This window comes from Drosophila busckii, chromosome 3L (assembly GCF_011750605.1).
Source record: "Drosophila busckii strain San Diego stock center, stock number 13000-0081.31 chromosome 3L, ASM1175060v1, whole genome shotgun sequence".
Taxonomy (NCBI): Eukaryota; Metazoa; Arthropoda; class Insecta; order Diptera; family Drosophilidae; genus Drosophila; species Drosophila busckii.
In genome coordinates, this window is record NC_046606.1 from 4,188,932 (window position 1) to 4,201,880 (window position 12,949).

The 12,949-nt window shown below is 39.4% G+C and overlaps 3 protein-coding genes across 4 annotated transcripts in view; 1 reads left to right on the forward strand and 2 right to left on the reverse strand.

Moving 5' to 3' along the window:
• The window catches only part of LOC108599926 (phosphatase and actin regulator 4), an 82,687-nt gene extending 73,252 nt beyond the window's left edge, over nt 1–9,435 (reverse strand). The window contains exons 1-2 of one of the 2 annotated variants that reach the window (XM_017987135.1): nt 9,004–9,435; nt 7,361–7,486 (exon numbers count right to left, since the gene is read on the reverse strand). In XM_017987135.1, coding sequence (XP_017842624.1) covers nt 7,361–7,486; nt 9,004–9,163 — 286 coding nt within the window. In that variant the 5' untranslated portion in view covers nt 9,164–9,435. The remainder of the gene's footprint in view (nt 1–7,360; nt 7,487–9,003) is intronic. The other variant, XM_017987136.1, reaches the window with a different exon arrangement.
• A 158-nt stretch (nt 9,436–9,593) lies between these two features.
• Nucleotides 9,594–11,733, forward strand: LOC108598733 (integrator complex subunit 10). The gene is made up of 3 exons (XM_017985465.1): nt 9,594–9,877; nt 9,930–11,001; nt 11,059–11,733. Exons 1-3 carry the CDS (start codon nt 9,672–9,674, stop codon nt 11,713–11,715), a joined length of 1,935 nt encoding a protein of 644 aa, XP_017840954.1. The 5' UTR covers nt 9,594–9,671; the 3' UTR covers nt 11,716–11,733.
• A 58-nt stretch (nt 11,734–11,791) lies between these two features.
• LOC108598894 (mpv17-like protein 2) lies at nt 11,792–12,892 on the reverse strand. The gene is made up of 2 exons (XM_017985655.1): nt 12,385–12,892; nt 11,792–12,329 (listed from the first exon to the last, which is right to left on the reverse strand). The coding sequence occupies exons 1-2, from the start codon at nt 12,796–12,798 to the stop codon at nt 11,904–11,906; spliced, it is 840 nt and encodes a 279-aa protein (XP_017841144.1). The 5' UTR covers nt 12,799–12,892; the 3' UTR covers nt 11,792–11,903.
• Between the last annotated feature and the right edge of the window lie 57 nt (nt 12,893–12,949).

Genomic DNA, 12,949 nt, shown 5'->3' on the forward strand with positions numbered 1-12,949 from the left:
GGAATTAGAGCAAAGTATTAAACTCAAAGTTCAAAGTGTGTGAAATGCAACAACATTGAATTAATTTTAAGATTTATAAGCTAATAATTAAATTATAATATGCATAGTAAGAGTTTTAACATTGTTTAATGTATTTGTTGTATATTTTTTGAGGCTTGTTAAAAATTCTTTCAATGCCATTTAAATTGCCAGCGCTAATCAAAAATATTTTACTTTAAATTTTATTGAAATGAATCAACTTTTAGATTTATAAATAATAAATCAATTATAAATGCATACAAAAATTTTAATGGTAAATGTTTTTATATATTTTAGTGCATATTTTGTATATTTTTTTATATTTTTTTAGGCTTATTAAAAAATTCTTCAATGCAATTTAAATTGCCAGCGCTAATCAAAAATACTTTACTTTAAAAAGAAAAATATAATATTTTACTTTAAAATGAATGCGCTTTGAATTGCTTAACAGATTTATAAAATAATAATTAAATTGTTGTATAAGAATTTTAACAACGTTTAATGCATTTCTTTATACATATTTTTTTTAGATAAAATCAAAGCTTTTCTTACATTATTTATTGATTTCTTTGCTAATAAAACGCTTTCATTTTTACGCTGCTAAATTATGTTAATAAAAGCACAAGAACAAAAGCCAAATAAAAACAATGATATGACATATGGAGCGGCACTCAAAGTGCTTTGTGTACTAACGTGGCCAACGTGGCGTATGAGTAACCGCGTTTTATTGTCATTTGCTGTGCTTGTGTGTGTGTGTGGCACTCAATAAAGCTAACTAAGAGGGCATAGAGTGGGGTTGGGTGCTGGTCAGCAATCAGTTGAAGTTAGTCTACCTGGCGAGTTGGCTGGCAGTTGAGTGTGGCTGCTTTAGCTTTGGCTTTGAATGCAATTATGTGCAGCCCAATGGCAGCTGTCTATGTGTGTGTGTGTGTGTGGTTGGCGGCACTGCAGTAAGTTAAGTAGGCCAGCGCATAAATAAATAAGCGGAAAAGCTGCAGCAACAACAACAACAACAACAACAGCAAAGCATGAAATGATAACTTAACATTATAACAAAAAAAACGACAGACCACGCCCCCTTGACTGTCAATTATTGTTGTGCTTTTTTGCTTACGCATTTTGTATATGTGTATAGGTGCTTAAGGTTGAAGGACTCGCACACATTTGAATTGGTTTGGCGCACAAATAAAGATTATCTTATTGCTACCTCAAGCGGCGCGCGCTATCTCGCTCTCGCTCACACTCACACTTTCTCTTTCTAACGCTGCTGCTGCTGCAAGCTTATTTTATGGTAATGTTAGCCAAAATAAAAAGCAGCAAATCTAGCAGACAAAAAGCAGCACAAAAAATGAATTGGCACTTGACTTGTGCGCTTTGCCGCAATGTGAAGAGACTTTAAGACATGCATATGTATGTGTGTGTGTGTGTATCTGTGTTAGCATTTTGTATATGTATATAAGCTTATTCAATGCCAGCTCACAGTTAAAGTGGAAATTGCCTTAAACGACGCTTGGGGAGCAAAGCCACAAATCAACGTTGCAATTTCATTTTATATATTAAATATTTTGGCTTTAAAGTATATAACAAATTTATTTATAAACAAAAGCATTACTAATTGTCATAAGTAAAAGCTGTGAGTGCTTAATACTTAAACCAAAAAGTTAATAAATGCCAAAATATATAAAGCAATAAAATTGCTGCCAAAAAATGTGGCAAACATTTTTTAAAGTTTTTAGAAGTGAAGGAATTTCTTCAAAGTAAAATAAATATTTTAATTAAATTGATAATATTAATATGTATATTGTGCATATATTTGTTGTTAAGTCTTTTGAACTAATGCTTAATTAGCAACAAAAAATGTTAATAAAATCTACAGATTTTGTAAAAGTTAAATAAAGTTAAGTCTTCTGAACTCTTTATAGAATTTCATGCCTATTTCTGATTTTATTTTTGCTAGAAATGGCAAAATGTTTATGTATTGCTCAACTACAAATTTATATATTAATTTTAATTTATTTTAATGTAGTATATTTACAATATACATAAAATGTCTTTGCTAAAAGTCTATAATATGCTTCTAAAATCTAAACAAAGTTAAATCATAAAAGTTCTATATAGAATTTTATGTAAATATATCGCTGTCTATTCGACTTTTTTTTATAAGAATTTTGATGTGAGTTGTCAAACCCTAAAACATTTTTCAACTACAAGCGATACAAGCGCCAATTAAGTTTTCCCAAACTGTTAATTTATTTTAATTTAACATATTTACAATATAAGTAAAATGTCTTTGCTAAAAGTTTAGTTAGGAAATTGAGCAAAAATATGTTTCTAAAATCATAAAGGGCTCATTAGAGTTAAAAAAAAGTTAAATCATTAAAGTTCTATATAGAATTTTATGTCTATCGCTGTCTATTTGACTTTTTTTATAAGAATTTTGATAATTATTGTCAAACTTTAAAGTATTTTTTAACTACAAATGATTAAGTTTTGCCAAACTGTTAATTTATTTTAAATTAGCATATTTACAATATAAATAAAATGTCATTGCTAAAAAAATATGTGCACGCTATAAAAATTACAATCTAAATGAAATTTCAAACAACTTTTAACAAATTTAAGACTATTAAATGTTAAAACTTTGTATAGCAGACTGTATAAATAAATTGAATGCATAGATCATTTATGCAGTTTATGCTTGTAGCACGTTTAAATCTGTGTCTTTGGCAGCTGTGGCGCCACGCCGATGACAAATTGTGCAACAAATATCAATGAAGAGCAGCAGCAGCAGCAGGTTAAAGTTGAAGGGGCTGCTGCGGGGGCACTAAGTGTAGTTAAGGGAAGCTTCAAACACACATGTTGCCACAGCCAAACACTTTGAGAGGATATATGCTGGTGTGTGTGTGTGTGTGTGTGTTGCTGCCACAAGCTAATGAGTCCATGGCGTGTCTTTAGCGTAGCGCCAGTTAATGTAGCTCGCGTATTGATTTCATCATACCCCGCCATACACACACACACACACACACAGACACTCAAACATAATTGGCAGTTAGCCAGCGCGGCAGATAGAGAAAGCCAGCGAAAGTTAGAAAAAAATAGAAGATGCTGCTGCTGTTGTTAGAGCCCTGCAGCTAACTTGGCTGCCAAACGCAATTAAGGTGGCAACATTTTGAGGGGGGCGTGGGGAAGACACAAAGGCTCGGCTCAAGTTCGCATCAAATTCTTTCAGTTACGTGCATGCCATGTAAATGTAAATTTAATTTGCCAACAAACAAAAAACAAACAACAACAACAAACACATATTGATTGCTAGGCTAAATGTTGTTGTCATTAGCGCATGTTTACTGTGGCTGCGCAAATAAATGAGCTAAACTTTAGTCACACACTTAGTACTGCATTAATGGCTAAATAAATGTTGGCCTAATTTAATGCATATTAGCTGCAAATATTTTATTGTTGTTAAAGTAAATAAAGTGGAATTTTTCGTTGTTATTTAAAGCTTTATAAATAAAGCGCTGAAATTTCAGTACTAGACAGGTCTTTTATTATAAATTAAGCTGCACAAAAATTCAAATAAAATAAAATTATAGCGCTGCTATTAACGTAAAGCTTAATTTTAGCCATCATTTAATTAAACGCATTTAACTAAACACTCAACTTAAAGCTTAAGCTTATCGTTGGCTCTTTCTCACTCTCACTCTCGCGCTCTCTCGCTCGCACATTTAATTTTAAGCTCATGTTTAATTAAAACTACACTTTGCATAACTCGTCTGTGTTTTTTTTTTTGTTACAAAGTCCAAACAATTGCATTCGAAGCACATTCAGAAAACAAATTAAATATAAAATTGCATTTGAGTCACGCTTTTGTTAGTCGCTCGCTTTATCTCTTTCGCTCTCTACATGCCTCTCTTTCTCTCTATCGTTATGTAGCTCATTAAGCCTCGCTTGCATTGCCCCCGCGCGTAATGTCCTTACTACTTTTGTATCCTGTGTGTCGCTCCCTTGGCGCCGTCTAGTGAATTTGATTTTGTCTCATTTTTTTTAGCTTTTGCCTTTTCCGCCTTTTTTTTATGTCATTTACTGTATGTGTGGTGCTTAATTAAATTACAACTTCCAAACACCCCCAACCCGTCTATGATCTCAGCCCAAACGCGTCAATCTGCAAACTGCGTGTTGCAACATGCGTTGCAACATTTCGCGGCCATTTGTTAAAGTTGCCAGGCATTACTTTTATATTTTGCTCGAAAGTTTTACTTTCCAAGTTAGTCGCAGACTTTAGTCTATACAAAGTTACAGCAGCAGACAAAGTTAGTTAGTGTCAAAGAAAAGCGCGTAAAAAATTAATGAATAAATATTTTAAAATTTTAAAGCATTAAATGTAGTTTAATTTCATTTACTTAGAAAAGTCGGTTTGAAAAATTTCTGTAAAAATTTGATCTATAAATCTTTTTAAAGATTTTATAGTTTAAAGCAATAACAGTTTTATTAAAACTAAATTTAACTGCTTTCAAAATTTGCCTATTGAATTTTAAAACAATTTATTATTTATTGTTTATCATTAACAATTTGACAAACTTTTTAAATGAAACGCAAATTGAAATTCTATTGAATTTTCCAAAGTTTTTGTGGCGCATTCTATAGAAAATTGATTCAAAAATTTACAAAGTTTATGAATTTTTCGAGCTGCGGTTTGCGCTGAATCCTCGACACTCACCTCGATACATGGGAAACTCGCCGTCGCTGTGGCTGTGGCACAACATTATGGGCGAACGGCAGCGTGTGGCAGCAACCAGAATGCCAGACTTGCGATGTCCAGCGACGCTGAGCTGTGTGGCAGTGGATGCTGCTGCTGCTGCTGCCGTCAAGTTGCTGCTGCTGTTGTTGTCGCTTGAAGTGGCAACATTAGCGGCGGCAGGCTTAAGGTTGACAGCCACATTGCTGCCGCCGCTGCTGCTGTTGCTGGGTGGCGTCATGGTGGCGCAGACTGAATAAGAGCGTGCCACATGGCTTAAGGTGCGACGGCGTATGGTGGCAACGCCTGCTGTGGTGGTGGCAACAGTTGTTGTTGTGCCTGAGCTGGCGCCAGCGGAGCGATAATGATGCTGCGGCGTGGCATAGTTGCAATGTTGCTGCTGTTGCTGCAGCTGCTGCTGGTGTTGCTGCAACTGTTGCTGATAGGCTGCTGGTGCGCCGCCTAGCGACAAATGATGCTGCAGCGGTGGATGATGGTGATGCATGTGATGATGGGCATGGCTGTTGGCAAAGGGCGGCGGATGGGAGTGTTGATGTTGCAGCAATTGACGCTGTTGCTGCTGTTGCTGTTGCTGTTGCACCAGCTGAAATTGCTGCTGCAGCTGTTGCAACAGCTCATGCTGCAAGTGCTGCTGCTCCGCACCGCTCTTGGACGCCACATGCTCCTCAGCATTCGCTTGATTGGAAGCTGGCTGCACTGGCTGTTGCTTCTCCCAGGGACCGTTGCTGTCCCCGCTGTAATCCAGCTTGAAGGACTCTATTCACGCACACACACGCACACACACAGAACAGCTGCTTAGCTTATTTAAGCATAAATATATCGGTCACACACATAGACACAGGACACTAATACATATATACAACATACACTAATTATTATCACTGTAATCAAAGAACGCGTTGCAGGCACGACCAGCTACGTTGAGCTTTAGTACGACGACTGATTGTGTGGCACAGCTTTCTTATCCTGCCCCAAAAAGCTTGCAACACACACACACACACACACGCATGCATACAAAAGCGCAACTCATCTCAAGAGCGAGCTTTTTTTTCAAAACTGGACCAATTTTTGAAGCCTTGGAGGCTGCGAGAGCGAGCGCGACTGTGGATTGTTTGACATTCCTTATGCTGTGTTGCTAAAAGTTCTTTGGGCATGCAGCATGCGTCTGTTTGGCCAACTCTTTCACTTTGTTTACCGTTAGTATGGCAAGCAAACGAAAACGCAGAAAGCAAAACGTACATAAAAACTATGGCATAGTTAGCAGCATGGCACAGTGGTGCGCATGCTATTGCAAATTGTTAGCGAATAACAGAAAATTTATATGAGCTTAAATAAATTGTTTAGAGCTTAGCAAGCATTGCATAAAATTTTTAATTTATGTTAATATGCATTGAAAAACTTTTTAAATTATTATCATTTTCATATTAACTATATGATTTATAAATTAAATAAATATGAAATGTAATAATAACAAATTAACTTGTTGGTAAAAAATGTTAAACCTCTTAAATATAATATAAAAAGAAGCTTTAATAATTTACATATTACATTTTCTGCATATTGAAACATAAAAAATACAACAAATCAATTCATAATATTTTCTTATTTCAAATTTTATGCAATATTTAAAGCCTTAAAACTCGCACTATGCCTAAAAATTCCAATACATTAAATTTTTTCTACTTAACTAATTGCAATACAAACAGACTGATAACTGATAAAAATTCATAACGCAGCTTATCAGCTAATTTAAATCAAACTGCGCAACAATAAATACGCTGATAAGATAATAAATAAAAATAACTTTCGTCACACTGTGCAGACAAGTCCTTGGCAGCGACATGCATATATTTGTAAACACCCACGCGATGTCATAAAAAAAATTACAAATTTTTTTCATGTGCCTGGGTTCATTCACCCAAACCCAAGTGGAGCCAGAGCAGACGAAACAGCTGCTCCTGGGGCCGAAAGCGAATTTCAAGAGCAGCAGCAGCTGCAAAGCTCGACAAAGCTTTGCTGAGAAATCTTAGCAGTGCCCCAGCGAGAGCGCCAATAAGAGAGAGAGTGTGAAAGATTGAAACACGTAGCGTATGCGTTATTTATTTATGCATTTGTCACTGGCTCGTTTTTGTTTTGATAAAGTTGTATGCCAGATAATTTCAATGGTTCCCGCAGGAGCAAAAAGCGCTTCTTATGCTCCTAGCTCGCCTTGCTCTCTGCGCTGCCAACTGATAAGGCTTGCCGAGAAGGTCGATATCATAATACAAACATGGACTAGGCGCTCAGCAAATTCCAGCAAGTGCACCAACAGCCATTGACTTTTAGAATTTTAACTCTGTGTGTGTGTGTGTGTGTGGGTGGCTGTGTGTGAGCGGCTTTTTGCGTGGGTAGTTGTGTTTTTAAGCGCATCAAAAAGGGAGGCAGAGCACCCAAACAAAATGGTAGCCATGATTTTGGGCTGCTTGCTTTCGAATGCTGCGACGCTGTGGTTAAGGGTCGATTGCATTAGGGGCGTACCCAAGAGTTTTAAACTGATCCCTGCTGCCAAAATATCAGCATATACTATACATATATCTGTTGCCAACTTACCATAAACATCACAATCGTGTAGATAATTGCTGGCACTGCTCTTGATGCTAATGCTATCCAAAGGTGTTGGCTCAAATATGTTAAAGGAATCACATGATATGGCGCTGGGCGTGCTGGGTTCATCCACTACAATAATAACATAAAACATAACGAAAACAATAAATAATAAGTAAACAATAATAAACTGACAGCAAACAATTTGTTGATTTGTATCAAAAATTAAAAATTTATTCAAATTGATTACGCAGTAACCAGCAAACCAGACTTGCACTTAAAATTTATGTTTTTTACGAACTAAATTATTCATTTTTTTTTTCTGTATAAGCTATAATTTAGTTTGGCGCCGCCTATCCTTGAATTGTTTGCTTGTGGTGCAGAGCTGCCAGTTGACATTGGCCACAATATTGAGCTGATTGCTGTTGAGATGGCGAAAGATTTCATCGTAGAGCTCCTCGGGTAGGCCCAAAAGCGTTGGGTGCATTTGCAGCTTCAGCGATAGCAACTGCTGAGCACGCATGGGCTGGAAGAGCTTTTGGCGCAGCTGCAAGCAAAGCTCATCGAGGCGACGAAAGCGCTGCTCCACTGGCTCCAGCTGCACATTGAGCACATAGCGTCCTATGGACAGACAAACACTGAAGCCAGGCTCCTTGGAAGGCGGCACGGGACTGAGCGTCACCATTAACAAGTCCCCCAGGACGACAGCCATTAGGCGCGACTGCAAAGTGGCCACAGCGGCTGCCTCATCAGAGCCCAGATGCACTAGCGTGCGCAGCTGCAAGCGATGCACAGTGTCCTCGAACTCCTTGGTAAACAACAAAGGTTGCTGGCTAAGCAGACGCACATTGCAGATGTGAAAGCAGCCCACGGCGGGCACGGGCTTGAGCAGATGACGCTTCTGATCGAACGTTTCATTGGCCACGAAACCAGATTCGAGTGCCACACAATAGATAAGCATGACAAGCAGCTCGACGCTGCTTGTTTTTCCTTTGGCATGCTGTTCCAGTAGTTGACGCAAATGCTGCGGCACTGCAGACGACGTGGCATACTCCAGTGCCAGCGGTTCCAGCATTAATTCCTGCCCTGTAATGAGGCAAGCACACCATAAGGTTGTTGTTGTTGTTGTTCTTGTTGTTGCAGTGCTGTGTGCGTTTTGTTTGTTTTATTTTTTAGTTTGTTGTTGTTGATATGAGTATCACAAAGATTAGTTAGGTGTGGGCGACAGCATGATAATCAAACAAACTAACCAGTGCAGTTGTTGTATGTTTGTTTTTTTATGTATGTATGTTGTATAGGTGGGCATGCGGTACAGCAAATTATATACTTTTATTATTTACACAATTAACTTGAAAACAATAAATAAACACGCGTGTTAACCAATACTCAAAATTAGCCAAAACACTAAAACTAAATACAATGCAATTATACCAACAATGAATAGTTGTTTTTTTTTTTTTTTGAATGCCCGCCCGTTTCGATGCTTAGTGCTTTTGTTATCGTGCTTATTATCACGTGCGCATCTCTAACGTTAGTCAGCTACCCATAACTGAATCACAAACTTATAAGTTCTAAATTGTACAGCCATAAAAAACTTATAAATAGCAACTAATTACTAAAATGATATAGATAAAACATAAATCTCAAACCTTTTATGTCCCCTTGTGTTGATATTGTTGCTGCCGCTGCCGCTGCTGGCTGAGCAGCTGACACAGTCGTTGTTGTCTTTGAAGTTATTTCTACGCTCTGCGCGCTTTTGTCTGAATCGGCGGCGACTTCTGCGGTCTTTTTACAGCTTACACTTGACATTTTTGCTTTATTTACGTGTTAATTTTGCATACATAACGTTTTACTTTTACGATTCTGTTTTTTTTTTTGTTTAATAAATTAAAAAGCATTTAACAAAACAAAACTTAAACGCACACTGCGATTTCATTCACAGCAACTACGCACCACTTTATACGAATGCATAATGACAGCGTTAGGAACTAATTCACTTTTCCGCGTAATACCGGTAGCGTTTAATAAAGTTTATTAGCTTTTGTTTAAGCAATAAAATTTGCAACGCATCGCGAAATGCACGAAAAGTTTAACTTGTTGATTTCCGATAGGGATATGGCTGTGACTCGATACAATAGCTATCGAGCGGAGTTCAAATTTCGATATTTCTAGTATAAAATAAAAAAAAATACCAATCATAATAGTATAATCGGAACTGCGGTCTATCGAATCGGCTATTTATTTGTAAATAAATGAAAAGATTGTATTTTATGTTAAAAACAAAGTAAATGCGGTGAGCATACACGAAGACTACGACATGGAGGTGGCTTCTGTTGATGAGAATCAAATTTATATGGTAAAACAAGCTCAAAGCGTGCGTAACACCGATCCAAGCGCTGCCAAGGCATGGATATTGACCGCCAAGACTCTCTTCCCAAATGCCTTCAATGTGCAGTATGAGGCTTACTTGCTAGAGCGAGATACGAGAAACTATGAGGAGGCTGCCAAGTGCTTCAGCGCCATGTAAGTTAACAACTAAGAAACTAACAACCAATTGATGATTTGCTTTTTGTAGTGCCAGTAACTTTAGCAATCAGCATGAGGAGCTCTGGCAAGAGGTGCACGCTTTAACTAATGCGCTGCGCAATGAAAGCGAAAACACGCCGGAGCAGGAATTCTATTCGAAGATGTACAAGCACTTGGCGCCAGAGGTGCAGCATAATATTTTTGTACACGCCATCACCAACAGTGGTGATAATATGCAACAGTGCATACAAAGTTATATACTAATGTTCAACAAGTTTCCGAAAACGGCGGCAACACAAGCGCCACGCCTGCTCGAAATGCTAGCCGAGGGTATGAAGGGAGACTCAGACGTATACCAGCGCCTGCTAGTGGAGGAAGTGCTGCCGATGATACAAAACAAGCCACCAGAGCTGTCGCCGCTGCTAGCCTGTCGGCTATATACAAATTCCCTTGAATACTATCTGCGCCAGATTATGGACGATGATAAGTGCGATACTTCAGAGGCTTGGAAGAACATCTTCAAGGTGCTAACGCTGTGTGGACAAATGATGGGCTGGGAGGCGTTCATGCCATTTAGTAAGCAAGTGAATCAGAATGTCTACTGGGACAAGTTGGTCAAAATCTTGCGTGGCAGTCCTGCGGGCAGCTCACAGGTATTATTTTATGCCACCACACTGTTTATCTACTCCCTGCATGGCTACATACGCAAGCTGCGCGTTGACGATGCCGAGGTGAGTCATGTCTTGGTGGAAGGTTTCTTGGACTGGTCGCCTGAAGGCCCTGAAAGCATGGATTGGACAGCGGATGGTGGCGATGGACAGAGCATGGAGCCGCCCAAATTCTCAGCGACCACTACAATCAGTCAAGAGCTTTCCGAGGCGTTTCTACATGCCGCACGCTGCTGGCAGCTACTCAACACCGAACAGTTTCAGCGCGATTTCAGTCAGCTTATGTTGGCGCTGCCCTTGGCACCTTGGATCTCGCGCTTTCTTTTCGATCTGGCCATATACTTTGGCCACCGCGACGAGGCCAACAAGCTCATGAATGACATGACAGCACAGAATACCCATGTACAGAGTCTGCAGATTCTAAGTCTTAATCTCATGCAAGGCAGCATGACTGTAAGTATGCTTCTGTTAGCTGCTTTCAGCTCTAATTTTTGTTGTTTGTCTTTGCAGCTGCAAGGCTTCCAGTGCATACTTAAGCTGCTCGGCGACCTGCCCACCACCAGTGGCACGCTGTTGGAAAATGTTAGTCTCAAAGGACATCGCCACATGATCTTTCTGCCGCTTACCAAGAATGCGCTCGTCCAGTACTGCACGTGCGCCTTAATAAGTCGCTTGAGTCGACTGCTCTTCGAACCCAGCAGCTGCACTGATCGTCTGTTAGCTGATCTGCTAACGCTGCTCCAGCTTAATCAGGTCGATGACGACGTGGTGCTTAAACAGCACATCTTCCAGCTGATTACCCAACGCAAATCCTTCAATCTGCATGTGCTCTCCAACTATATCATCGCTACGGACATCATAGAGGAGCTGGCTTTCATTTGGAACTCTCAGCAGCAGGACGAGGCCGGCTTTGAGCTAACAGGCTCGCCGCCAAACGCAACTGTCGTCGGCACAACTACTGGTCCAGCTCAGCCACGACGCATTGGCACACGCGGCGCCGATAAAGGTGCACGAGATGAGTTCAAGTCCATTATACGCCAGCAAATAGCACGCTGTAACGACAATGTGCCTACATTAATTGCAAACTTTGTTACCCAAGAGCACTTAGTACTGGCGCAGCACATCTTTGGCATGGCGCCGCCGGTGGAAACAATTGTAATCAAGTAAGTAAGTCAGGAAGAAAGCAAGCAATAAATCTTCTATATATATATATATATATATATATTTATAACAAAGTTTTTTGGTTTATTTCAAACTAGAAGCCTCTTAGAGTTATGATATGTTCTGCATACGCACAATAATACAAATTTTGGTTTGCTAATATCACATGAATTTAGATTAAATGCTGGAAACAGTTAACCTGTACGGCTTGCTGCTCGCGATTTGGCTTCATTTTCCACAAAGCTTTCGACTACCGGCTCCAAAGGCAAGTGCAGGCCAAAATCGTGCTTCACATATGAGATGAGCACATTGTATACCGCCGTACAGACATTAACAAATGCCACACGATATTTGGTGTCCAGGTAGCGAAAGTTTATATATTGCGCTGCCGGCCAGGTCATCCAGTCCAGCAAATAGATGTATGGAAACTTATTGACGATCTCATTATTTGTGGCTTGCAGAGTTTGGCGCTCCAGATAGCACACGGAGTAGAAGAAGATGAGTATGCAGGCGGGCGACATAAATAGCTGATCGATGAGTATTTTGTTCAAAATATTGCGAAATGTGCGCTGCGGCATAATACGATCCATCCAATTATAAACATAATGATGTAATGGTCCCTGCATACGCAAATTAAAATTTAATTTGTATTTAGTATAATAACTGGATGCTTACCTGCAAAGCGCCAGCGACAAACATGCGATACATGCGTGCGCCATCGAAGCGATCCTGTTGCTTCAATCCGCGTCGGTATTCATATTCCTGTGCTATAACATCGCCAACCACCATCAGTAGGCCAGATCCCAAAACATTAGTTATCAACAAATATTTGCCAAACATTTTCCCCCACACCACCTTGCACCATCGGAATAACGCAAATGTCACATCCTCTTTGGCTTCACCCTTTCCATGTGTACTACGCCGGCTAACCAGCTTGCCACCACTGCCTATTACATCAGCTCCTTGCTTAAGTTTGTGTCTGGCCAGCGTTGCGAATGCTCGTCGCGGCAAATCGATGCGTAGCGCATAACGGCCGCTCTGTCTAATTTGAGGCAGACACACGAGCACGCCTCGTGCAGCTACATACATCTTAGTTACTGTTTTTCGTCAAACACCCATACAAAGGGGACTTAAATTTTAAAAAATATAACGCTTTTAATTCCTGACGTTACTAGTTTGTTTTTCTTATCAATCTGACAAATTGTTAGTGATGGCAGCGTGAACGCTTTTGCTCAATGGC